The 24,984-nt window shown below is 55.2% G+C and overlaps 3 protein-coding genes across 9 annotated transcripts; 1 reads left to right on the top strand and 2 right to left on the bottom strand.

Moving 5' to 3' along the window:
- Window positions 1-2,854: 2,854 nt before the first annotated feature.
- On the top strand, window positions 2,855-8,574 carry EPOR (erythropoietin receptor). 3 transcript variants are annotated; one of them, XM_042977294.1, is made up of 9 exons: window positions 3,037-3,117; window positions 3,363-3,528; window positions 3,989-4,124; window positions 4,632-4,700; window positions 4,778-4,935; window positions 5,443-5,596; window positions 5,680-5,767; window positions 7,506-7,593; window positions 7,687-8,574. In XM_042977294.1, the coding sequence occupies exons 2-9, from the start codon at window positions 3,526-3,528 to the stop codon at window positions 8,293-8,295; spliced, it is 1,305 nt and encodes a 434-aa protein (XP_042833228.1). In that variant the 5' UTR covers window positions 3,037-3,117; window positions 3,363-3,525; the 3' UTR covers window positions 8,296-8,574. The 3 variants fall into 3 exon arrangements, with proteins under 3 accessions (XP_042833229.1, XP_042833227.1, XP_042833228.1); XM_042977295.1 differs by lacking the exon at window positions 3,363-3,528 and having other exon boundaries at window positions 2,855-3,117; window positions 4,522-4,700; window positions 7,668-7,783; XM_042977293.1 differs by lacking the exon at window positions 3,363-3,528 and having other exon boundaries at window positions 2,856-3,117; window positions 4,522-4,700.
- A 1,242-nt stretch (window positions 8,575-9,816) lies between these two features.
- SWSAP1 (SWIM-type zinc finger 7 associated protein 1) lies at window positions 9,817-11,450 on the bottom strand. The gene is made up of 2 exons (XM_007079304.3): window positions 11,202-11,450; window positions 9,817-10,477 (listed from the first exon to the last, which is right to left on the bottom strand). Exons 1-2 carry the CDS (start codon window positions 11,448-11,450, stop codon window positions 9,974-9,976), a joined length of 753 nt encoding a protein of 250 aa, XP_007079366.2. The 3' UTR covers window positions 9,817-9,973.
- Window positions 11,451-16,133: 4,683 nt separating this feature from the next.
- Window positions 16,134-24,953, bottom strand: PLPPR2 (phospholipid phosphatase related 2). Of its 5 annotated transcripts, none has more exons than XM_042978210.1 (10): window positions 24,307-24,946; window positions 22,994-23,114; window positions 22,134-22,213; window positions 21,278-21,466; window positions 21,023-21,158; window positions 19,916-20,187; window positions 18,819-18,995; window positions 18,126-18,248; window positions 17,774-17,825; window positions 16,134-17,640 (listed from the first exon to the last, which is right to left on the bottom strand). In XM_042978210.1, the coding sequence occupies exons 1-10, from the start codon at window positions 24,526-24,528 to the stop codon at window positions 17,297-17,299; spliced, it is 1,716 nt and encodes a 571-aa protein (XP_042834144.1). In that variant the 5' UTR covers window positions 24,529-24,946; the 3' UTR covers window positions 16,134-17,296. The 5 variants fall into 5 exon arrangements, with proteins under 5 accessions (XP_042834144.1, XP_042834145.1, XP_042834147.1 ...); XM_042978211.1 differs by having other exon boundaries at window positions 21,278-21,391; XM_042978215.1 differs by having other exon boundaries at window positions 17,509-17,640; window positions 18,142-18,248; window positions 21,278-21,391; window positions 24,307-24,953.
- Window positions 24,954-24,984: the final 31 nt, after the last annotated feature.

Genomic DNA, 24,984 nt, shown 5'->3' with positions numbered 1-24,984 from the left:
CAAACTTGAAGGTGCCTGGCCCTCTGAGACCAGGGCGCAGCCATATTGTATTGCCGCTACTTGGATTGTTACATAGAGAGAAATAGATGTATATCTTACTTAAGCCACTATTATTTGGGTCTGTTAGAGTAGCCAAAATAGCATCGAATTAATATAGCCCCACTGCAAGGCAGGCTCACACCTTCCCATGCAAGGAGAGCCCCTCCTTTCCATCAGGTCAAGCAAAAGTCCCAGAACAGATGCCCATTGGACCAACTCATGTCACGTGGCCACCCCTGCACCAATCACTGTGCTCAGAGAAATGTTAATAGGCAGATTGTCCAGCTCTGGGTCCTGTGCCCATGCTTCGAACCAGAAGAGCAACTTCAGATCACGAAGACTAGAGCCTGGGAGGGCGCATACATGGAAATTACATTTGAGTACTGTTACTAAGGGAAAGGTGGCTCAGTAGATTAAGCATCAGACTCTTGATTTTGGCTCAGATCATGAATGTATGGTTCGTGAGTTCGAGCCCTGGGTCGGGCTGTCTGCTGTCAGGGGCGAGCCCACTTTGGATCCTCTGCTCTGTCTCCTTCACTCTCTGCCCCGCCTTCCCTCTCTCTTTCTCAAAAATAAAATAAAATAAATAAACAACAACAACAACAACAACAAAAAGGAGAACCCTAAGCATCATGTACCGTCTGGGAAAAGACCAATTACAGAACAGAACATGCTATTTTGCAGGCTTTTGTTGTTGTGGCTATGAATATTAAGACCATAGGACCAGTCAGATGTAAGTAACAGTATCCTTCTTGAAATAGCTTAAGCAAATAATAATTGCTACGCAATGTAATATGTCAGTTATATTTCAATAAAATAACTTATTTTTACTGAGGGCTTACTATGTACTGTCCTAAGAACTTTACCTAATCGATCTCACCAAATCCTGGTACTAGCTTTATGGAATAGCATACATCCCATATGTCTATTTTATACATGAAGAACTGAGCCTAGTGAGGATTAAGTAATTTACCCAAGGTGGCAAGGTTGGGGCTCAAACTTGAATGATGTGTGATGTGCCAGAACACGTGCCCTCCCTTAACCACTGGGTTACTTTTCCTCTCATAACCACAGCTTATACTTTCTGCCTCTCACGCTCTTTCACGCACGGTGCAAAGGCCAATTTCCTGAGGGAGGGGTTACTGCTGCATCACTATGGCTTTTTTTTTTTTTTTTTAAGTTCAGGGACGCTCAGGCACAGCTGTATCCAGGGGCTGACACAGTATCACCCATCTCTTTACATCTCCTGGCTTAGTGTTTCTCTAATCTTTTACTCCACAGATATATTTATTTATTTTGAGAGAGCGAACAGGGGAGGGGCAGAGACAGAGAGACAGAATCCCAAGCAGGCTCTGCACTGTCAGCAAGGAGCCCGACGTGGGGCTCAAACCCACAACCCGGGAGATCATGATCTGAGCCGAAATCGAGTGGGAAGCTTACCCACTGAACCACCTACGTACCCCTGCACAACTATTTGTCCTACTGTGTGCCAGGCCCTGTTCTAGGTGCTAGGGATACACAAATGAACAAAACGAACTAGTGAGGGCGGCAAATCAGTAACAGAACATCAAATGCTTGTTAGGTGATAATAAACAGGGAACGTAAAATCATCACCATCATCCATTTAAGGGCGACAGGGGTGTGGGATGAGAAGGTCGCTGTTTTTTTTTTTTAAGTTTATTTATTTTGAGAGAAAGTGGGGGGGGGGGTGTAGAGAGAGGGAGATACAGAATCTGAAGCAGGCTCCAGGCTCTGAGCTGTCAGCACAGAGCCGGACATGGGGCTCGAACTCGTCAACCACAAGATCATGACCCGAGCCGAAGTCGGAAGCTCGACTGACTGAGCCACCCAGCCTCCCCCCAGATGGTTGCTATTTTAAATGGGGTCATCTCAGGGGGCAAATGTCACTGAGGAGGTGACATTTGGGCAGAAGCCTGAATAAAGGACTGAGCCCCGTGGATATTTAGAGGAAGAGTTTCAGAGAGAGGTAACAGGGTGTAAAAGCCTGTGTTAGCTTCACCATCAGGCAATTTCTCCCCTCCTTAGTAGAGAAGATATCTCTGGATACGCCCTCATGGCCCAGTAGAAACAGTCACCCTTTTCCCAGTAACTTTGAGTAAAGTCCCAGGGCGGAGGCTCATTGGATCCCTTTGGGTCACATGCCCACGCTGGACCAATCACGGTGCTCCAGAAAATGGAGTGTTCTGATTGGCTACTCTGGGGCAGGGCAGGCGCAAGTATCCACCCCTTCCCCCCAATCACTTACCTCTGTTCCGGTGTTAACCCTAGTTTAAGAAGCTGAGCCCAAGCAAATAGCTTTCACGCTTTGTACTGTAATTCTTGCTTCGGATTCTGTGTCTCCCTCTCTGTCTCTCTCTCTGTCAAAAATAAATAAAAACTTTTTTAAAAATCACAAATTTCAACATCCAGAATGTTGTTTTACCAACATGCCAGAATATATGTATGGTATATATCGTCTGGCCACACTGCCTAGCACTGCGCACTCAACCGCCAGTCGTTATTACGATTATTTATTCCTACCCAGACTGGGAAGAGATGTTGATTAGCACGATAATACCAGTGTGTTACACTTTTGGAATATTTGCTATGTGCCAAACCGGATTTGATAGATGAGAAGGCTGAAGCTCAGATCAGCCACCTGTCCAGAGTCACACAGTAAGAAAGTGCAGAAACCGGCACTGTCCCTGACCCCCAAGCAGTCGCGGGGTCTCTAAGGGCCCCGCCCCCTCCCGCCGGGGCGGCAGGGCGGCCACCTCCCGCTTATCTCGGCCCAGGCTGCGTGTGGTCCCGCCCCCTCGGGGGAGCTGCCACTTGGAGGCGCCTGGCCGGGAAGGGCCTGGTCAGCTGTGTCCGGCGGAGGCAGCTGCTGACCCAGCTGTGGATTGTGCCAGGGGCGGAAGGGGAGCAGGGGCCCTGCGCCCCCCGTGGCGGGGGGTTGCATCATGGGTCACCTCTGGGCGCCCCTCTGGCCTGGAGTCGGCTCTCTCTGTCTCTTGCTCGCTGGGGCCGCCTGGGCTCCCCCACCCAACCCCCTGGACCCCAAGTTCGAAAGTAAAGGTAAGGATGGATCTGTGTGCAGACCCCCGCAATGGTTCCTGGAGGGCAATGCGAGGCCTGAACTTCCAGCCTGGGTCCTGGGAGCCACGCCGGGTTCTGACCCTACAGTCTAGGATCTGGGGGCTGGGGCTGAACCTCCTTAGAGCGGCACCTGGCTGGCATGCTGGGGTCTAAGACTCCAGACTGTGTTGTGGGCGGGGGTGTGGGGGGGTGGGGGGCATAAATTTCCCGTTTTATCTTTTCAGGGAGCCTGGGACATAATAAATCCTAACGGGGCAGGGTTGGTGCTGGGTCTAGGCCTCGAAATCTAGAGTCCCCAGGAGAGGGGATCTGGCCGACCCTCCACCGGGGGAGGGAGGACAAAGCCCGCGTCGAGGCCGAGGGGCCGGGCCTCAGGCGACTGTAAACATGGTTTGTATGCGGGCGCCAGATGCCTCGGCTTGCCGGGTCGAGGGAAGAGGCGAGGGAGGGGTTCACGGTTGGCGCTATCGGGCTGCAGGCAGCCTGCCGGGGCCGATAGGGGGCCCCGCCTTCTCCGCACACGTCCAGTGGCTCGCCTGTCCTGGGCCGGGGCGGGGCGGGCAGCGGGGGACCGCGGCCCTCCAAGCCGCGCGCGGTCCAGCCGGTTGTGGGGTGGGCGGAGGCGTGTGTGGGAACAGTAAGGCAAGCCACCAGCGCTTCGGAGTTCGGGGCTGGGGGGGGGGGGTGGCACCACCTCCGCGGACACTTCGAGGGCCCCCGCTTGGGCTAGCGAGCGAGGCGGGGCTTTTTGCTTATCGGTTCGCACAGGCGGCGGGAGCGAGGGGGAGGCTGCTGTGGCCCGAGGACTGGGCTCTCCCGACCCCCTCCCCGTGTCCGCCTCCCCCCGCAGCGGCTCTGCTGGCTGCCCGCGGGCCCGAAGAGCTTCTGTGCTTCACCGAACGGTTGGAGGACCTGGTGTGCTTCTGGGAGGAAGCGGCAAGCGCCGGGGTCGGCCCCGACAACTACAGCTTCTTCTACCAGCTCGAGTGAGTGCGACGGGGCAGGTGGAGCGCCCCCACCCTCTGAGGAGGGGCGGGTGGGCAGGGGCTCACACTTTGGGATATCTGCTGGCGTCGGGAGCGGGAGGACACTGGTGGGACGGGAAGCCACTGGCGGTCACTGGTGGGAAGCCCCGGGGTCAGTGCCGACGCGCCCCCTAGTGGCTGGGGCCGGAACAGTCTCGCGATCTCCGTTGCGGAGCGATCCCAGACATTCGGGCAGGGACAGCACCCCTCCAAATAGGACTAAGGCGTCGCGTAGTCGGGGGCCGGACGCCCCCTGGTGGTAGTGTCCAAACCGGGCCCAAGCTCCAGGCAATACAAACTCTCTCGCACCCCCCACCCCCAACTTGCTCCCTTCCCTCTCTGGCCCCTTGGCGCACAGGGGCGAACCGTGGAAGCCATGCAGCCTGCACCAGGCGCCCACGGCTCGCGGCGCTGTGCGTTTCTGGTGCTCGCTGCCTACGGCCGACGCGTCGAGCTTTGTGCCCTTAGAGCTGCGCGTCACAGCCGTATCCTCGGGCGCTCCACGCTATCACCGTATCATCCACATCAACGAAGTGGGTACGTGCGCAGGGAATGGGGAAATTGTCGGGCGAGGGAGTCTCGGTCACCGCCCACCTGATCAACCCCTCTCGCAGTGCTCCTGGACCCCCCCGCGGGGCTGCTGGCGCGGCGGGCCGACGAGGGCGGCCACGTGGTACTGCGTTGGCTCCCGCCTCCTGGAGCCCCCGTCGCAAGCCTGATCCGCTACGAAGTGAACATCTCCTCAGGCAACGTCGCAGGGGGCGCTCAGAAGGTGAGGCCGCCCCGGCCGCCAGTCCAAAAGGCTGTGTAGTGGACAGCCCCGCCTCCCCTTCTAAATCCCGCCCCGATGGCCAGCATGGCCCCGCCTCCTGGCCGCGCCCCTCCAGGCCCACCTCTGACGCCCGTCATCTCTTTGCCCAAAACACATCAACTCCCACTGACATGTCTTCCTTGCCAGTGCCTCCCAGTCCACCTGGACCCAAGCCCAAAGCCCACTTACCCCCTTGTCCCAAATACTACACCCCTTCAACATCCCGACCCTTTGCTCCCTGGCCCCGCCCCTAAATAGCCCGAGACCGCCCCCTGCTCCCTGAGCCTCCGTCCTGATTGGCCCGAGCCTTCCTGGAACCCGCCTCTTGCTTTCATTGCCCTTCCCCCTCACCGCAGTATTGCGAAGCTGTCCTTCCTTTCTCTGATTGGCTCAGTGCCGCCCCCACAAGCTTTTCTCTGCTCGCCCCGCCCCTATTGACCACGCCTCTCACCCAGGCCCCGCCCCCAGGTGGAGATCCTGGATGGCCGCACTGAGTGCGCGCTGAGCAACCTTCGCGGCCGAACGCGCTACACTTTTATGGTTCGCGCGCGTATGGCTGAGCCGAGCTTCGGTGGCTTCTGGAGCGCCTGGTCCGAGCCTGCGTCGCTGCTGACGGCTAGTGGTGAGGCCCCAGCTAGGAGCTAGGAGGGCCTGGGGAGGAGCGTGGGGTAATCCTACTGCCCTGACTTTCTCCCTGCTTTGTAGACTTGGACCCTCTCATCCTGACGCTCTCACTCATCCTCGTGCTCATCCTGCTGCTGCTGGCCGTGCTCGCCCTGCTTTCCCACCGCCGGTGAGCGCCCCATTCGGGCACCTAGCCCAGACTCCAACGCACTTACGTTCTCCTTTTGCTGTGGAAAGCTAGGCTCAGAGACGGAAAGGCACTTTGCCCAGGGACACACAGTGAGGAGTCCGTGGCAGGGCTGGGATGCAAGCCAGACCATATCCAGAATCTTAGTTAAAATTCTTGGGAACATTCACCTGGTTTTCCTTGAACCTCAGCGGTTGCTCCTTTTTGAATTCCTTTGCTTGTTCCTTTTCCCAATTTAATCAACTTTCGTAAAATCCCCAGATGGGCCTAATGGAAAGATTTAACATCCTGAGTGCCTCCTGCCTCTGTTATCAAGCTCCTTAGATTGTTTATGGTAGGACCAGCCATCCTGAGGTTTTTGTTATTCGTAGCTCATACTATGTGGTTTCATACCCCCAAGCCTTGGCACATGCTGTTCCTTCTGCCTGCAATGCCTTTCCTGCCTTGTCTGCCAAGCAGTATTCTGTTGTCTTTAAGGGCCTTGTTTATTTATTTATTTGGTTGGAAAATACATACTGAGTGCCAACTATGTGCTAGGCACTGGGGAGAAAGTGGAAAACAAGCATCTCTCTGACCTTATGGATCTCAAAGCTGAGTCAAATAGCAAACAAGGGTACCAACATATACGGGAGCAGAGAGGAAAGAGAGAGAATCCCAAGCAGGCTCCATGCTGTCAGTGTAGAGCCCGACGCAGGGCGTGATCCCACAAACAATGAGATCATGACCAGAGCCAAAATCAAGAGTTGGTTGCTCAACCAACTGAGCCACCCAGGCACCCCAGCAACAGATATTTGGTTATACATTGTGGTAAGTGGTATCACAGAAACAAATGGGGTGTGGGGCCGTGACAGGATGGTCAGGGAAGGCCTCTGGAAGATGATCTCAGAATGGAAACCTGACCTTTGGACAAAGGCAGCCGCGAGACAATTGAAAAGGAACAGCAAGTGCAAAGGCCCCGAGGTGGGAATGAGCTTGGGAGCACTGAAGCAGCTGCCAAGAGGGTATCTCTGGCTAGAGCAGAATATATTACGAGGAAGTGGTGAATGATGAGGTGAGGGAGGTCACAGGGGTCAGAACGTGCAAGGTTGTCTGCAGGGCTGTGGAGAAGAGATTGTTATTCTTTTTTTTTTTTTTTTAATTTTTTAACTTTATTTATTTTGAGAGGGAGAGAGAGAAAGCATACATAAGATGAAGAGGGACAGAGAGAAAGGGAGAGAGAGAGAAAGAGAGAGAGAGAGAGAGAGAGAGAGAGAGAGAGAATCCCAAGCAGCCTCCACAGTCAGTGCAGAGCCCAATGCAGGGCTCGAACTCACATATCATGACCTGGGCCAAAATCAGGAGTCGGATGTTCAACCAACCAACGGAGCCACCCAGGTGCCCCCTTATTTTATTCTGAGTACATTCGGGGAATTATGGAAAGGAGTGAGAAGGGAAGTAACATAATGAACCTCCAGACAAGCCTGGGCCAGGTTAAGGGAGAGCACCAGGCAGTGTATGTTGAACTCCTATGCATCCTTCAAAACCCTGTTCCAGTCACCCATCTGTAGGGCCTTGCAGATGCTTCAGCCAGAGTCTCTGTTCCTCAGCCCCTATGCACTCCTCTGCCTTGTGATTATGAGGGACTAGGACTATCTGTGCCCCTGTGGCTGCTTTTTAGGGGGGTATTGGTGAGCATTCAGTGACACATATCCATGTAATTGTTTCTTTTTGGCTTCATCAGGACTCTGAAGCAGAAGATCTGGCCTGGTATCCCAAGCCCTGAGAGTGAGTTTGAGGGCCTCTTTACCACCCACAAGGGTAACTTCCAGGTAGGTGGCCTGGTTGTCCCCTCGGGGCCTGGGGTTTCCCTGCTCCTGTGGCTGAACCATAGGTCTCTGAGCAGGCTGGTGCTGTTTCCCCAGCTGTGGCTGTACCAGAATGAGGGCTGTCTTTGGTGGAGCCCCTGCACTCCCTTTGCAGAGGACCCCCCCTCCCCCCTGGAAGTCCTCTCTGAGCGTTGCTGGGGGGCTACCCAGGCAGCGGAGCCGGGGGCAGAGGAGGGGCCCCTGCTGGAGCCGCTGGGCAGTGAACATACCCAAGACACCTACCTAGTGCTGGACAAGTGGTTGCTGCCCCGGAACCCACCCAGCGAGGATCTCCCGCGGCCTGATGGCAGTTTGGACATGGTAGCCATGGATAAAGGCTCAGAAGCCTCCTCCTGCTCATCTGCCTTGTCCCTGAAGCCTGGGCCAGAGGGGGCTTTGGGTGCCAGCTTTGAGTACACGATCCTGGATCCCAGCTCCCAGCTCTTGCGCCCAAGAGCACTGCCCCCTGAGCTGCCCCCCACCCCACCCCACATAAAGTACCTGTACCTCATGGTGTCTGACTCTGGCATCTCAACTGACTACAGCTCAGGGGGCTCCCAGGAAGCCCAGGGGGACTCATCCACTGGCCCCTACTTGAACCCTTATGAGAACAGCCTCATCCCAGCCACTGAGCCTTCGCCCCCCAGCTATGTGGCCTGTTCCTAGGACTCCAGCCCTCAGATGCTTGGGGACCCAGCGTGACCTCAAGTGCTAGCCCAGGCCCTAGACTTATTGAGCAGGGTTGGTGAGGGCTCCCTCAGGACCAGGGGCATTGCTAACCTCGGCTTTCTGCCCAATCCGTCCTGCTCAGTACAACCTTGGACTATTTTAAAATGTATAGAGTTGTATGAGTGTATGTGTGTTTGTGTGTGTATGTAATTTTTTTCCCCCTTTCATGACTTCTACAAACATCCTTGTAGGCCCCATCTTTCCCTGGGCCCAGACCATAGGGGCAACGGTAAAAGGCCTCGCGCTCAGTCTGAAATTCTGGACCTGGCGATATGAATAATAATCCTAATAGAATGGAGGACTCAGTATATGTTATACTAGCTGCCATAACAAAAAAAAAACCCTCCTAAATATGACTGGCTTTACACATTAAATGGTTTCTCTATCATATTTCAATGCAAGCAGGCAGGCAGCCATTTCTGGGATGAGTCAGAAGCCCAGACCCTGCTGGTCTGTAGATGGACCCCCGGCATCTTGCTAACCAAGCAGCAAAGAGAAAACAGAACATGCTGGGGGCCATTTTAGGGATTAGAAACAGTCCCAGGACCCCAGCTTGGTCCATGGACCGTTGTGGGGGGAGGGGGGGAATGCAGTTAGGCTGTGCTCCCTGGGGGAAGGAAAGCTGTTGCCTGAGCCTCTGGCTAGTTTCTGCCACGAATAATAATGATATCACTAAATTAGACATGACCTAGGAAAGACGGGCATATGCAGGCGTTCTAGAAGCTCTACCAAAGCCACCCCTAGCTAAATACCCTAAAAACTCTCACACGCGTGAGCCAGGACATGTGTGCAAGAATGTTCATAGCAGCAGATATGTCCATTTGATGAATAAATTGGGATATGGTCACCCATGGAACTATATGCCGTCGGGAGAAAGCAGTGAACTAAAAACTGGCTTAATCTTTTTAAAAAAATTATTTTAACATTTATTCATTTTTGAAAGACAGAGTGCGAATAAGGAAGGGGCAGAGAGAGAGGGAGACACAGAATTTGAAGCAGGCTCTAGGCTCCAAGCTGTCAGCACAGAGCCCAATGCGGGGCTCGAACTCATGGACCGCAAGATCATGGCCTGAGCCGCAGTCGGCCACTTAACCAACTGAGCCACCCAGGCACCCCAAAACTGGCCTAATCTGCAATGATAATGTTGAGTGGGAAAAGAAGGAAGTCTCAGAAGATTACATTTATCATGAAACTTTTTATAAAGTTCAAAACAGCAAAATTCAACAATGTTAATTGGGCATAACAGGTACATGATAATGCTATTTTTATTTTTTTTAAGTTTATTTATTTTGAGAGAGAGAGGGAGTGGGGGAAGGGCAGAGAGACAGAGAGAGAGAGAGAGAGAGAGGGAGAGAGAGAATCCCAAGTAGGCTCCATGATGTCAGTGCAGAGCTCGATGTGGGGCTCGATCCCACGAACCATGAGATCATGACCTGAGCTAAAATCAAGAGTCCAACATTTAACCAACTGAGCCACCCAGGTTCCCTGATAATGCTACTTTTAAATGAGAAAAAGCATTTTATATTCTTTAGGTCTTTGAATCTGCATGTGTCCCTGAAGTAAGTATTCCAGGCATGGGAAACTGAGGCATAGAGAGGTTGTCACACACCAAAGCTCAAGGCTGGCCTCCAGAGCTTGAACCTTTGTTTAAGCTGAGGTTACCAGCCTGGGTAGGCCACGGGGTGATTGTCATCTCTCCATTTGGTCGGAAAGCCACGCACCACTCTGCCCTAGGCCCCAGCCCACCTGGATCCAGGCAGGCTCGGAGGCGGTGCTGTCCTGGGCCTGGTGTCTCTGCCTGCAGCCAGCACTGGGCAGGGAAATACCGCTGGAGCAGTGACACCTGCAGGGCATCCCCACTGACTCCCTCCTCCTGGGTCTGTAGGGCCACAATGAGCCCACAGCCCTGGCCAGGCCCAGTCTGGTGGCTGAAGTGGGCAGCTGTGTCCAGAAGCAGCGCAGCCAGGTAGGCGGCGTCCTGGGGTCCCTGGTCTTCCACTAGGTACTCCTCGAGGCCATCCAGTAGCAGCAGGGAGGGGGCTGGACCGCGGGCCTCATGGGCAGAGCACAGAAGCTGAAGGAGTTCATGGGTTGAGGGTGGGTACTGGAAGCGGACCTTCTAGAGGTTGGAAAAAAGGAAACGGCCAGATTCAGCTCAGGAAGGCAGGCTCCAAGCTAGAGCTGCCCTGCTTCCTTGTATATACTTCCCTGCACTAGGCTCTCAGACCCCAGACAGCTGGTTCCGAGTGAAGCAGTTCAGAATGGCCGCATGCTCTTCAATTCGTACCCACTCACCACCCTTTTCTTTAATAACAAGATTTTATTTTTAAGTCATCTATGCCAAATGTGGGGCTGGAACTCAACATGCTCAAGAGTCACATGCTCTGCGCCCACCCCCGTTTTTTATCCCGCATTTATCACTGCCCGGTGTTAGCTGGGAACAAGGTACGTTTTTCTTACCAAGTATCTAAGGCAATCTTTCCACGGAAAACCTGCCCATAGCGTTCTTAGTCGGACCTCCTGACCGGCTCCAAAGGAAAAGCTGGCGTTCAAACTGGACTCAGGTTTAGCCCCACCCCTTACTCACCCCCCGACTAACCCCACCCGTTGGGCACCGCCTTTCTTCGCTAGCTCCGCCCCCTCACCAAACGGTTTCCCAATCTTAACACAGCTTCCTACGGTCCCGCCCCTATTATTCCGCCCCGCGCATTCATGACTCCGCCCCACAATGGCCGCTAAGGCTCGCTCTTCCTTCTTCTCCTCCATTGGTCTGTCTACCTGTCACTCAATCCTCAATTCGCCCAGTACTAACTAGCCCGCCTCCGGTCCCGCCCCTCGGTTACCTGTAGCCGCAGGGGGTCGAGTGCTGCGCCAGTCCCGCGGGGCAGGCTTTGAAGAGGTCTTCGAGTCAGAAAGAGGACGGGGCCTCGGCCCTCTCCTGCCGCTTCCAGGGCCGCCGCGAATAGCAGCGCTGTCTTTCCAGACCCTGGGCCGCCGAGCAGCAGCAAAGGCGGTCCAGCCTCGGCTGTATCCTCCTCCCCGGACCTTGCTGAGGTGCCTAGGTTTAGCACCCGCCTCAGCGTCTCCGCCATTCGTAAGATACTCCTGTCCAGTCAGCGGCCCTTTCCTGCCCTTAATCCCGCCCAAGCCGAGGTCTCATTGGTTACAATGCACTTAGCGTCTCCATTGGTCCAGGGATCTGCCATCAAAGTTAGATCGGCCTTTACTGGCTCCTCCCCTGGTGAAGGAGGGAGGAGGTATAGAGGCGCTTGAAGGAGAGATTGCCCTTCCCTTGTGCGAGTCCGCTGAAGGAAGCAACGCGAATATTACTATTGTGAATTAATCAGCTAATTAGACACATACAAGGGTTGAGAGTTGGAGGAAGCAGGCCCTAATCACTGACACATTACTTAAAGTCTCCTAGCCTCAGTCTGCTCACCTATAAAATGGGGCTCGTGATATCTCAGAGGACTATTGTGATGGGAATGTTGTCTGTGTGTGTTTCTGCTGATGTCACCCAATGACAACTGAGGAAGTGAGTGAGGGAGGCACTTGTGTGCTTGTCTCTCCCTCTGCACCTTAGTATCTGCACAAGCTGTGTTGGAGGCTTGCAGGCTCAGGAACATTCACGTGCAAAACATCAGCAGCCGTCTCTGAGGGTCTGTGAGAAGAGGAATCTCAACTGGTTTCCTTATTGGCCTGGGGGCTCCTTGGGTTTTGCTTGGAATAAGCGGGGTGGGCATGGCCATAGATCAAAGAAGCACCAGGAGAGACAAAAAGACAGGGGGTGGGAGACTAAGGGACAGCCAAGGCAGGGGACCTTGTTTGTCTGGTTCACTTAGGTGTCTCCAGCGCCCAAAACAGTGACTAGATGGTTGTAGATTTTCAATATATGCTTGTTAAATGAATGAGTGAAGAAAGGAAGATAGGATTTTTGAGAAACTGGGAAAGGAGAAACAAGGTGAGTGGTTAAGTGAGGGTTGGCTGGGTCTCCTCACCCAGACCTCGCCCCAGAGCTGCCACTCACCCCTGTTGCCCTGGCAACTCTCTCCTGGTAACTTCAAAGTGGTGCTGTTGCCAGGAGACACAGGGGCGGGGTGGAACTGATATTTCCTGGGCTTTCTCTCTCCCTCTGGGGCCAGAAAACAGATCCGCCACATCCCGCAATACATCCACCCACACAGCTGGGCACCTCACACACCCCCCCCCCTTACACACGTGTGCGCGCGCACACCCACACGCATCTCTGCCTATATTCCACTTTCAAAAGCCCCATCACCCACATGCTCACAGCCCTATCCTAGCACAAAACATCCCAGACACACTTTCTCTCACACTTATGTCCCCACACTCTTTCCCTTGCACACACACAAGAACACACTCTGATACAACCATACCATTGCTATTACACACGCACACACCCAGACACATTTCCTTAGCTAATGTGACTGCAGCTCTTTCTGTACACACACACACACACACACAGACACACCACCGTGTTGCATTCCTTGTCAGAGGCATCACCTCAATCCCCCCGCAACTGATGCACAACCATGATTCACCTCACTTTGCAACACTCCAAATGCACAAACACCCAGTAGTGACACATATATCACGTCGTCGTGCAGTTACGTACACAAGAGCGTGTCCAACACAGCCCCATTGCACTCGCTATTCCCTTGCTGAGGGAACTCAGCTCCCAAATATCCCTGTGGCTCATTTTCCCACACCATTCAGGTCGTGGTCAAATATCACCTCGTTACAGAGGCTTTCCCTGATCACCTGTGTCAAATTGCACGCCCTACACTTTTTAACGGCTTCACTGTCTTTGTTTTCAAATAACTTGTCATTTCCAATGTCTTGTTCTTCTTGCCTCTCTCCTCACTAGAATGTCAGCTCCACCAGGGAGGTTCTTTCTTTTGTTCATTGTTGGGCCCCCAGCTCCTACAACAGTACTCAGCACACAGCAGGTGCTCATAAATGTAGACTGAGTACATTGGCCGAGATGCAGAGGTTTGGCATGTTTCTTGTACACACAGTACTTCTTTCTTTTCTCAGAAGGCTGTCTTCATATCCCGATGGAAGGACTTTTACCACAGAGAAGGTCCTGGGAGGGAGGACCAAAGGGTGAGGAGACTGGGGAGTAGACATTTCAGTCAGTCTGTGTTTCTCCCTTGTTTTTCAGCATCACGTGATTAAATAATTCATTTAACAAAATTTTATTGAGGACCTACTGTGTGTCGGACCTGTTTTAGGCCCTGGGGCTTCAGCAGTGAAAAGACAAATAAGTCTCTGTCCTCGTGGAGCTGACATCCTAGTGAGGGGGAAGATAATGGCCACTAAGCATAAAGAGGAGTTTAAGTAGTCTATGAGTGGATAAGTGTATGCAAAAAATTTTGCCCAGGGGGGGGAAAAAAAAGCTGAAAGGACCAGTTGTTTGTTTCTTGCCATTTTAAAGAGGGTGGTAGAGGGGGCAGGTCTCAATGAGAAGGTGACATTTGAGAAGAGGCTTGAAGGAGCTGAGAGAGTAAACCATGTAGAGCACGGAGGGAGAGCATTCCAAGTGGAGGCACCTGCAAGTGCAAAGGCCCTGAGACACTGGGAGCACTTTGACTTTTACCAGGATGCATGGGAACCAGCCATGAGAGGTTTTGAGCAGAGGTAGGTTGTGGTCTGACTTGCATGGTAAACCAGAATTCAGTTTTGGTTGAGTTTGAGATTCTGTGAAGCGTACAGGGCATGTCAACAAATCTTTTGAGTAAGTACATATACCTTGGTCTGGGTTTTCTACCTAAAATTATCCATCCTGGGATGGGGTGTGGACAAGGTAAGGTCGGCCGTCTCCACCCCCTCTAGCAGGCCCAAACACTTCTTTGTGTCCGGCAGCCTTCACTTTACCCTTTCTTAGCCAGCACTTGCTTTCAGGACCACGGACAGCGCTAGCTGGGTTGGCTGGAACGCTGTCCGCTGTGCTGAAGTTTTGCTTCTTTCCTGGCCCGCGTGGAGGTAGCTGTGTAACAGAAGGAACCAAGGTGTCAGGGGTGGGATCCCTGGAAATAGAAGCTCTGTTTGGTGAAGAAGAGGGCTCCGTGATTCTCTCTCTCCTCTGTCTTAAGCCCTCTCATGCCCCCATATAATTCCCCGTGGCCCACAATCAGCCCTGCCACCTACCCCACCTCCTCTCCTATCTGCCCCCTGCCTCGTTCAGCTCCAGCTGCACAGGCCTCCTCACTGGTCCCTGAACACAGGGGGTTGGTTTCCACCTCAGAACTTTGGTGCTTGCTGTTCCCTCTGTCTCAAACTTTCCTTCCCCCCTGCCTATTTACATGGCTCTCTCCCTCCCTCCTCATGCTTTTGTTTGTTTATAAGCAGGCTTCACTCCCAGCATAGAGCCCGACTCAGGGCCTGAACTCTTTATATCTACCTACCTATCTATATTTTATTTATTTAATTTTTAAGTAGTCTTCACGCTCAGTGCAGAGACCAACACGGGACCTGAACTCATGACCCTGAGATCAAGACCTGAGCTGAGATCAAGAGTCAGATGCTTATCCAACTCAGCCACTCAGGCTCCCCTTTATGCCTCTTTAAATTGCAAGCTCTGTTCCCATCCCAAAGGTGTCCATTGTCCTCTCTAGCTTGAATTTTCTCCTATCGCTTGCCAATATCTAATGTATCAGAGATCCCAAACCCTGACCTAAATCCTTGATCCTAGAATTTGGAATTCAGAATTCTTCAGATCTTTTTTGAAAGGTACTATGGTATAAATACTATGTATTGCATAACATCCTAGTGGGGCCTGGGATAACATCTCCAAATCAAACAATTTCCTTTATCTGCAATGAAACATGAGAATATTCAAATCAAAAGGCACCTGGGTGACTCAACTGATTAAGCCTCCAGTTCTCGATTTTGGCTCAGATCATGATCTCACAGTCCATGGGTTCAAGCCCCACATCGGGTTCTGCACTGATAGCATGGAGCCTGCTTGGGATTCTCTCTCTCCCTGTCTCTTAAAAATAAATAAATAAACTTTATTTAAAAAAGAATATTCACATAAAGTTCAGTAAATAAAAGCTATAATAACTTTATGTCAGTAAAGATCAGGCTTTGCCACAAATGAGCTATGAAAGAAGTTTGGTTTTCAGACATTTTTGAAATTTGGAGTTGTGACTCTGTCTAGTGTATTTATCTTGTTGTCTGTCTCTCACATATTAGAATATTAGCTTCCTGATGGCAGAAATTTGTGTCTCTTCTGTTCACTGCTACAACCCCTGTGCCTAACTACACAGAACCTGGCACACAGTAGCTGATCCATAGTGTTTGTTGAATGAATGAGTGAGTGAATGCATGAATGAATGAAATAAGGGGGGAAGGGAAGCAGATAACCCTTTCCTGGCTCCGGAATAACTCCATGGCCCGAATGGCCTGTCTGAAGCCCCTCAGACCTGCAGTGGGTTGTGGGGAGGTCTTGCCTCCATGCCCCTCCTACCCTCCTGGTTTCCACTGGGTCCTCAAGGGTTGGGTCTCAGCACAACCTCACAGTCAGAACCCTTGCTCTCATCCATGAAGCCAGGTTTTGGCATGGGGGTCCTAGTGCCCTCACCCTATTCCCCAGGTCCTCTCCACCTGACCATAGTCAAAAACAGGCCAACTGCCTGGAGGAGGCGGTCGTGTGAGGCTGCTCACCATGTGTTTGTGTGCCTTACATGTGGCACTGTCTGCGTTTGACAGATGAAGAGACAAGAGAACGGAGAGGTTAATTAACTTTCTTGAAGTCACGCGACCAGGAAATGCTGAGCCAGGATTTAAACCCAAGCCGCTGGCTCAATGGCCCCACACTGCTTTTCCATATCATTCTCAGATACACTGTGACAATAAACCCTCGCCCAACCTCACCTACAGACCCACAATTAAAGTCTTCCACACCCCAGCACCTGGGGGAGGAGGAAGGCAGGTGGCCAAACTTCTGTTACAAACAGGTCTTTATTAAAGATAAGGTGGGGGCAGGAAAGGGGGGCAGTATCTCCTCTGCCCACTGCCTTTGGCTGCCTGGGGCAGGGGAGCCCTCTCTGCTCCACCCATGCCCCCCATGATGGCACATCTGCATGAGGCTGGAGCCCGGGGTGGGGGGCAGTGTAAAGAACAGGGACAGACTCCAAGGCAAAAAAAGTCCCTCCCACAGCCCTGATAACAGAGGGGTTTGAGGTGACCTGGGCACAGACAAGGGGAGAGACAGCACCCTGAACCCCAAAACCTCTGAACTGGGGCAAGCCCTGCGTAAGTTGGGAGTTAGGAGGGACTGAGTGAGAGGTTGCACATGGGGGAGGGGCTGAGAGAGGAAGGGGTGCTCCAAGAACCCTGCCACGGGGGAGCCTGCCCCCCGTTCTCCAGCTGGACTCTCTGATTCTGAGAGAGGACCCAATGACACAGGATGACCCCATCTCCCTCCTCTCCTCTGCACATGCTTAGACATTGGCGGTCCCCCATTGACTGGAATCATACCCACCCATCCTAGAAGTTCTGAAAACCAAGGACTCCTATTGGTTGTTCAGACACTGAACACAAACTGGAGTTACCCTCTTGCCTGAGGATTCTAAGACGTGAGGGGAGGCTCCATTGGCTGGAGTAAACTCCTTTTGAGTAGAAGTTTTAGAACTGGGGACTCCCATTGGCTCAGCAATGGCCAATGGGGTCAGGTTTGGGCCCTAAAAGAGCCATCCTGGGGGCAAGGGCCCACCTCCCAGTTATGCCCACTTGGATGTTCCAGAGGGCAAGAGAGGCAGGGGCCCCCCAAATGTCCTTCCAGCCAGCCTCTAACATCTAGGCCTGGCTGGTTTGTGCACAGGGGGCTTTGGCACTCACATGGCACACGCACACTCACGTGTGGCGGGGAAGGAATGGGGACCTGGAAGATTCTGGGTTGGTGGTGGGGCCTTCACAACAGGTGGTCACGGCTGGCAAACAGGTAAGGGCTGAAGTTGTCCCGGTGGAAGGGGGAGGGATAGAGTCCACTAAGGGTGTACAGGTCCCGAAGCAGGGGTGTGGGCAGAAGCAGCTTCCGACCACGTCCACCACCCCCACCCGGCCCCCCAGGTCCAGGGGAGGAGGGTGAGGGGCCCTGGCTGGGGGTTGGTGCTGGCAGGGGCAGGGGCAGAGGCAGGGGCGTCGGCTCAGACCTCAATCGAGGGCGGGGCACACGGGGCGACGAACACATGGCTGGAGCCCTGGAGGACACGCAGCTGGGGATCAGGTGGCCACGGCGGGCACAGTTCTGCGACTCTGGGGGTCAGGGTCAGAGGTCAGGGGATCAGAAAGCTTGGGAGGGGGCCACGAGAGCATAGGCGAGACCTCTGTGGCAGTGACTGGGACCTGGCAGTCCCCCCGGTTATCCCCCCACCCCCTCGACACTCACTGGATGGGGTGAGCCGTGCCGGTGTCGAATGCGGCCTGCAGGCCTCGGGTTCCTGAGACAAAGAGGCAGAGGGAAGGGGCTAGCGGCCCCCTGGGCCCCGCCGGCCACAGCCATGAGGGGCTCTTTGGGCAGAGAGCCCAATGGAAAAGACAACTAGAGTTTTCCAGATTAACCATGACACATTCTTCTATTTTGTGTGACTGTCCCCCAGGACCTAGGTCCACAAAGACGAGCAATCCCTTTACCTCCCTGTGGCCCAGAGACCCCCACCTCTTGCCCGAATTCCTTGCCTCCTTGGTCCCCCTCCACCCACCACCCTCTCCAGCCGGGAGCAGACCCCGGCCCCCCTTACCTGGGCCACACTTAACTTTTCGAGGGGGCTGTCCATGGTGGGGGCTTGGCCCAGGTCTTCCCAGGGGGAGAACCTTCGGCCAGAGGGCCGCCGGCTCTGGAAGTTGTGTACAACGCAGGTGACCTGGGGCAGAGGGAGAGGTGCATTCGAAGCCTGAAGCCAATACTGTAGGCATTGTGTAAATACCATCCCCAGTTTTCAGATCGGGAAACTGAGGCTCAGTTAACCTCAGTTAACATTTTAGCAGCACATTTATGTGCCAGGCCCTGTTCTTTCTACTTGACTAAGAGGTGGGTACTATTATTATTTATCCCACAGGGCCACGACTAGGGCGAGACAAATAAAGCTAAGTCGTGCAAGGGCAGGATCTGATCCTGTCTTTAAGTTTTCGATGCTTGGGACATTATGTGTTTTTGCACTAATTGTGATTTTTAAAAATATTTCATTAAGACATTATCTTTCTTGATTACCGAGTGTTTTGGTGCCCCCTTAAATTCTGCATTCATAGCGAGGACCTCACTCTACTTACCCTCGTCCTGTTATCCCATTTCACAGATGAGAGGAACATCTAGGCAGGGTGAGGGTAAGGGACTTGCCCAAGGTCACACAGAGGCCACACCCTTCACTATCATGTGGTCCTGCTTCTTGGGTCAGAGCTGACAGAGGGTCTCCGTATCGGGATGGATGGCTCACCAGGAAGGTTGCGATGGCAGCGCCTGTCAGGAAGCCGGCCAGCACGTCAGACCAGTGGTTGCGGTACTCGGCCACGCGGACCACGCCCACCAGGAAGGCGGGGCACAGCAGGGCCAGGCAGAGCGAGGGTTTGACCAGGCGGGAGCCCTTCACTCGGAACACAAGCGTCACGTACATCTGCAGGAGCCGAACCAGTCAGGGGACACAGTGCCGAACCCGGATACGGTATTCCGGGCTGGGGGCGTGGCCAGAATCTCTAGGAACGGGGGGCGTTGGGGCAAGAGGCTGCGGCCAGGGGCTCCAGGGAACAGAATCAGGGGAACAGGAGTTCGGGAATGGAGTCGTGAACTCCCAGTGGGCCCTTGCAGGGATGGGGGAGTGGCCAGGGCACCAAAGAGCAGAGGACAGAGTCTGGGGCCCAGGTCTCCCCAGGACCAGAGACAGGGGAAGACGCTTGCTAGGTTAACACAAAGCTTCAGGCCCAAAGGGTGTAGTCAAGGCTCAGGGGGCAGGTGCAAGAACTCCAGGAGGTGGAATCCCCAAAGCCCCGGACCACTGACAAGAATAGAAGCTAGTCATGAACACCAGAAAAAGGAGTCAAAGCAACAGGAGGTGTGAACCAGGGAAAAGCAGGGGACAAAGGAAGTCCCAGTGGGTCAAGTCAGGGACATGGCCACATCAACAAAGGGCAAGGACAAAAAGGCTCCAGGGGACCAAGTGGAAAGCACCTCTGTCCAGTCTCCCAGCCAGTATCTAGCACCTGTAGCATCATGGGGACATGGCTAGGCCCCCGGAAACGGAGTCCAGTGTTCCAGGAACAGCGTTTTGGTCCCGCAGGGCGGAGCCAACAGCCTCCTTTGAGTACAGCATTCCTGGGTCAGGCAGCGTGGCCAGACCCAAAAGGGGCAGTCACGAACACAGCAATAAACTCAGACTCTGGGACCGGCCATCCAGAGGGGTGGGGCCACCCTAGGGACCGTGTCACAGCACCCGGGCATAACTTTACCCTGGGAAGGAATCAGAGGCTCCAGCCCAGGGTGGCCTCCTGCCCACTGGCCGCCCCCCCCCTACTTTTGTGCCCCTATTTTGGGGCTCACCGCCGTGTAGGTGACCGCGTAGGCGCAAAGGGCAGCATCCTTGCAGGGGAAGGCACGGCGCGCAGCGGCCACCAGGCTGGGGCTGCCGGCACAGGCACCCTGGTCGGTGACGAAGCGGTCGGGCCCCGGCCTGTCAGGCGAAGGCGGTGGGCAGCCCAGGGCCGTGTAGTTGGGGCGACACACGGACAGGAAGTGCGGTGTGGGGTTTCCAGTCACCACCTGCCCAGCGTTGGCGAAGATGGTTGTGGTGAAGAGGCCGAAGGAGTAGACCCCTGGGGGTGGGGTGGGAGACAGGGTTCATGCTGGGCCCCTGAGATGCCAGGGGCCCGCCTCCTGCGAGCCCCTATGGCTCATCTGGGCGTCCTGTCTCCTTGCTGCTGTGACCGTCATTAAAGCACAGCAGAGAATCCCTCTAAAGCCATATCACATTACAGCTGGGCCAAGGTCCTCTTCCCTTGATGGCACTCTGAGCATCTTGCCTCTCTCTTGGATTGCTCCCATATCAGGAGGGGGTCCGCCCCTGGGACCCCCATATATCCAGGCCCAGGACCCCTCAACAGCATTACATCAGGATTGGGCCTATGCCTGGAACCTCCTAGGACGATCCTGATGGCATTTCTGGGCCTTTCTGCACCTGTCCTGGACTCACTGAGTCGATCACTTTTTCCCCGGACGAACAATTAGCCAGAGCTGTATCTGTAGCCTTCTGTCACAGGCGCCACCGTTTGGGATGAGCTCTGCCCCTCTCCTACATTTCTCTGCCACTTGTGGCTGGGATCGCACTTAAAGCACAGTGGGATCTCACCGTCCTGTTCAGGGTGCGGTGGAAGGTGGGATGGTATTTGGGCTGGGCCTGTGTCCCCCTTTTTGGCCTTGAGATTCTCCCTGTAGCAATCTGGGAGCCCTCCCGGTTGCCATCATGGTTGGCTTAGGCCCCACCCATGTCCCTAGAACCTCCATCATGCCTGGCCTCACCCCAAGTCCCCTTTTGCTCCAGGAAGTCACCGTCATGAGAGTTCTAGGCCCTCTGCCCTATAAACTTCTTATTATGGCTGAATCTGGCCCATGTTTCCTTTGCACAGCCGACCGGCCGGCCATGTCACTCACCCAGGAAGCGGACCAGCCTCCGCAGTGGGGGGCTGAAGCGGCAGCAGGCCCCTGACACGATGGTGCTCTCCCCGATGATGGGGACGGTGGAGGGTGGCGCGGGGAAAAAGGCACGCGCCAGCTCCCCCAGCAGGATCTGTGGGCAAGATCAAGGCAGGGTCTTCCTGGCCTTCAAATCCAACCCTCCCCCCACCCCAACACCTCCACCTCGCCTTCCCGCTGCCTGGGCCTGCCCAAGGCTACCCCCAGTCTCACCGTGAGGGTGGGCCCAGCAGTGACTAGGGCATAGATGAGAGCAGGAGGCACTCGGCTGGCAGCCTCAGGCCCCGGGTAAGGCTTCGCATAGGTACTGTCATAGCAGAAGAACCCCTGGGTGTGCACGGGGAAGGTGTCCGTGAACTCCAGGCGGTAAGCGAGCAGGACCACGATGCCCAGAAGCACTGACTGCCACCCAGTCACGGCGGAGAGATAGAGAGAGAAGAGACAGGGTCAGGTCCAAGCAGGGGCCGTGGTGAGAGACAGAGATGGGGGGGGGAGAGAGACAGAGAGATCAAGACTGAGAGAGATAAAAAGGGTGAGAGAGAGCGAGAGAAAGGTGGAGAATGGTCAGGGACTGGCAGACACAAAAAATGGAAACAGAAGGTGGGAGAGGTGGGAGAGGAGGGGAGGGGAAGGTAGAAGAGAAAGAGAAGGGACTCAGAATGGGAAGGAAAGAGGAGATGAGATTAGGGAGAGCGAGAGTGAGGACTGGGCCAGGGCTCAGACCAGAGAGAAGGGTCAGTCGGTGGGGGAAGGACAGACCAACAGGGAAGAAGATAATAGCGCAATCCTTGCTGGGGGTGTCATACTAACCCTCATCCGTGACTTATAATACATTTTACCTTCATAACCACGCTAGGAGAAAGGGACTCTATGTGCCTATTTGACAGACAAGGAAACTGAGGCTCGAGAGCAGGGTATGCGAGGTACCCAGGGTTCTGCGGGAAGGACGGACAGAGCGGGATTCGAACTCTGGGAGTGTGGCTCCTGAACGCACCTCCTCCCGGCTGAGGGTCTGGGAGCGAGTCAGGGGGGCACGCAGGCGCAGGCAGAGAGTTCCCGGGTTCCTCACCTCCACGAAGACAAAGCAGGGAATGATGGAGAAACTCCTCTTCAGCTGAGGTCTCCCTCCTGCCATGGTGAAGGCCGGGCCTGCGGAGGTGGGGAGGGAATGGGGCGGCCAGGGCGGGGCCCCTTAGGCCCCAACACTACAACGAAGGAGTCCCGGCTCCACCCACTGAGCCTCCTGGCCCGGACTCTGGACATCCAGGACGCTGCCCATCGGAGGCTCCGGCCTCCCCTGACCCAACCGGCGGTCAGCCTCTGCCAGGGATCCCAGAGGTTCTCCAGTGGTCTCCCCCGACAGCCCACAGAGGAGATTCAGACCCCATGCCTTTCAGGAGGGCCTTCCTCCTTACCCTGTAGGTCACCTCCCCTCGGCCTCTGGAAGAGGCTTCTTCCGCTTAATGGGACCCCTCCCCCACAGAGAAGGATCCATTTAGAAGGGATCTAGGCCCCCACTGGTTTTTAGGGGACCCCATCCTCTTTCTCCGTGTGCTTTATAAGGGACCCCCATGCTCCGTGGCCCCCACCCCTACCAGGCTCCTCCTCTAAACGCCTTCCCCCATGGCCCATAGGAGCCTCTCTCTCCTGTCCCCATGGGCTGTGCCTAACTGGTTTGGGCTGATGGCCAGGCCCTCCTTCTCTCCCAGCTGCCTCTCCCTCTCCCCCTCTTCCCAGCCTGTCTGCTTCTCTGGATCATGAGGGGGCTCTCTTCTCCCAACAGGCCCCCTCTCCCCAATATGTAACCTCAGTCCCCAGCACGGAGGGGCCAACACAGCCACACCTGCTCGACCCATTCTCCCAGGCTGACCTCACCTGTGAAAAGGCCCTATGGCTTCCCACAGGCCTCCGCCACACCCACAGACTCACAGCCGCTCCTGGCGGCCAGCAGGACGGGGATGGTCAACCCCATTGCACAGAGGTGGAAACTGAGGCCCAGGAAGGTGAGGGTAGGCACTCTGGGTCCAGTGCCCCATCCACGCAGCTTGCTCTGCAGTGTGACATGTGGGGTAAGGGTCACCAGATATCTCAGATGCGCACCTGGCCACGGCCCCTCACCCTTCCAGAGACACAACCACACGTGCTGGCATCCCTAGGGTACACAACTCGGCCACAGCCTCCGTGGCCAACACCACACACACGGCACGGCGTTTGTCCATCCCCCAAACAGGGATCCAGGGCCTGCCGGGTGTTAGGCACTTGGCTTGTGGTGAACAAGACGGGCCTGCTCATTCAGACAGGTGCCCAACACCCACTCGCACACAACGGTACACTCACACACACGGCACAGTGTGCACACGGCCTGTCACAGACACCCACACAGATCAAACAATCCCCCCCCCACACACACACACAGACTCAGGGACACAAGAGGAGGCCCTTCACACATTTCGCAGCCCCGCATACAGCCCCACACAAGCGCTCACCCCCGCCCCCCATCGTCAGGGACATACTCGCAGCACACTTCGGAGCGACATCCGAAAGAGTCACCACACACAGTGGGGGTCATCAGCCGGGCACAGCGTCACACCCCCAATTGCCAGGCACTCAATGACAGCCACGCACATTAACAATCTCTCATCCACGCGGACACTCATAGGAGACGATGTCATCCACCAGCTCAGCCACACGGCTACACAAGGGCACATATATGGACCGTGACACGGATTTGCACGCCGAGCCACACAAGAGAGGCGCGTGATCACCGCCACACTGAAACATAGAAATGGGCCCCCCCCACACCATCGTGAGGGACACACAATGGCAGTCATGTGCACACAACCACACAGCCACACACACCCTCAGAGTGATACCCCGTGACGACAGCCACACAACGACAGCCCCAAGAGACAGTCACACGCGCGCCACACAGGCATCGCCAAAGCCACACAATTGCAGTTACACAACCACACACTGATACATAATGACAACCACACAATCACAGTCACCCTCACCACCGCCGCTTGGCTTCTCGGGTCCGGGGTCCCCTCTCCACGCTCCCCTCCCCGAACCCGGTCCGCGAGCCCCAGCTCACTGCCTCCCCTCCCCCTCCCTGGGCTGGACCCACAGGGGACCCGACCCGCAGGAACTGAACCTTGGCCAGACAGACAGACCGAGGATCGGAAGCCCGCGAGAGGGGGGCGGGGGGGGAGCAGGGGGCGCCCCAAGCCCCTCTCCCTCACCGGGTCGAGGCTGTCACCGCCTGAGCCCCCGCTCCGCTTAGAAGTCACCCGGGCAGCAGGACGAACAGACGGACGGCAGGCCCGGCGGGCGGACGCGGAGATGGGAGACTCCGTCGGCCCCGCCGAGCCGCGCAGACTCAGCGAAGGGGCGAGGGGCGGGGCCTCCGGGCGCCTCATTTGCATAACCCTGTGAGGCGGGGACTCGAGGCGTCTTATCAGCATGGTCGGGCGGGGCCACCGTTGCTCTTGGGGACCAAGAGCGTTAGAACAAATTCGGGAGGGAATGAAGGCTGCAGGTGGAGGGAGAACTAGGTGGTGGGGGCGCTGAGGGGAAGAGGAGGGCAGGGCGTGAGAGGGTGACCCTGGGCCTCGACCCTCTCCCGGTGCCTCAGTTTCCCCTTTGGGGCAGTACAGGCAGCAGGCTGGATGGCCTGGGCCCCCCGAAAGGAACTCTGGTGGCTAGTATAACGAGCCTGTCTGGACACTCTTATCTGGACAGACTGACCCCTGACTTTGTTATATACTAAATCTGGCCTCACTCTGTCCCCTGACCCTAAGCCTACATATCCTGAACAGCCTCTGCGGTCTCCACACCGCCCCCAACCCTGGGAAGTAAACTAGGGTGGGGAAGCGGCCGGGGTGGGGGGGGGGGGGAGGATCATTCTCAGGCATAGGAAG

Source organism: Panthera tigris, chromosome A2, assembly GCF_018350195.1.
Source record: "Panthera tigris isolate Pti1 chromosome A2, P.tigris_Pti1_mat1.1, whole genome shotgun sequence".
Classification (NCBI taxonomy): Eukaryota; Metazoa; Chordata; class Mammalia; order Carnivora; family Felidae; genus Panthera; species Panthera tigris.
Note: the sequence above shows the minus strand (reverse complement) of the source record. Positions and strands in the feature narration are given on the sequence as shown.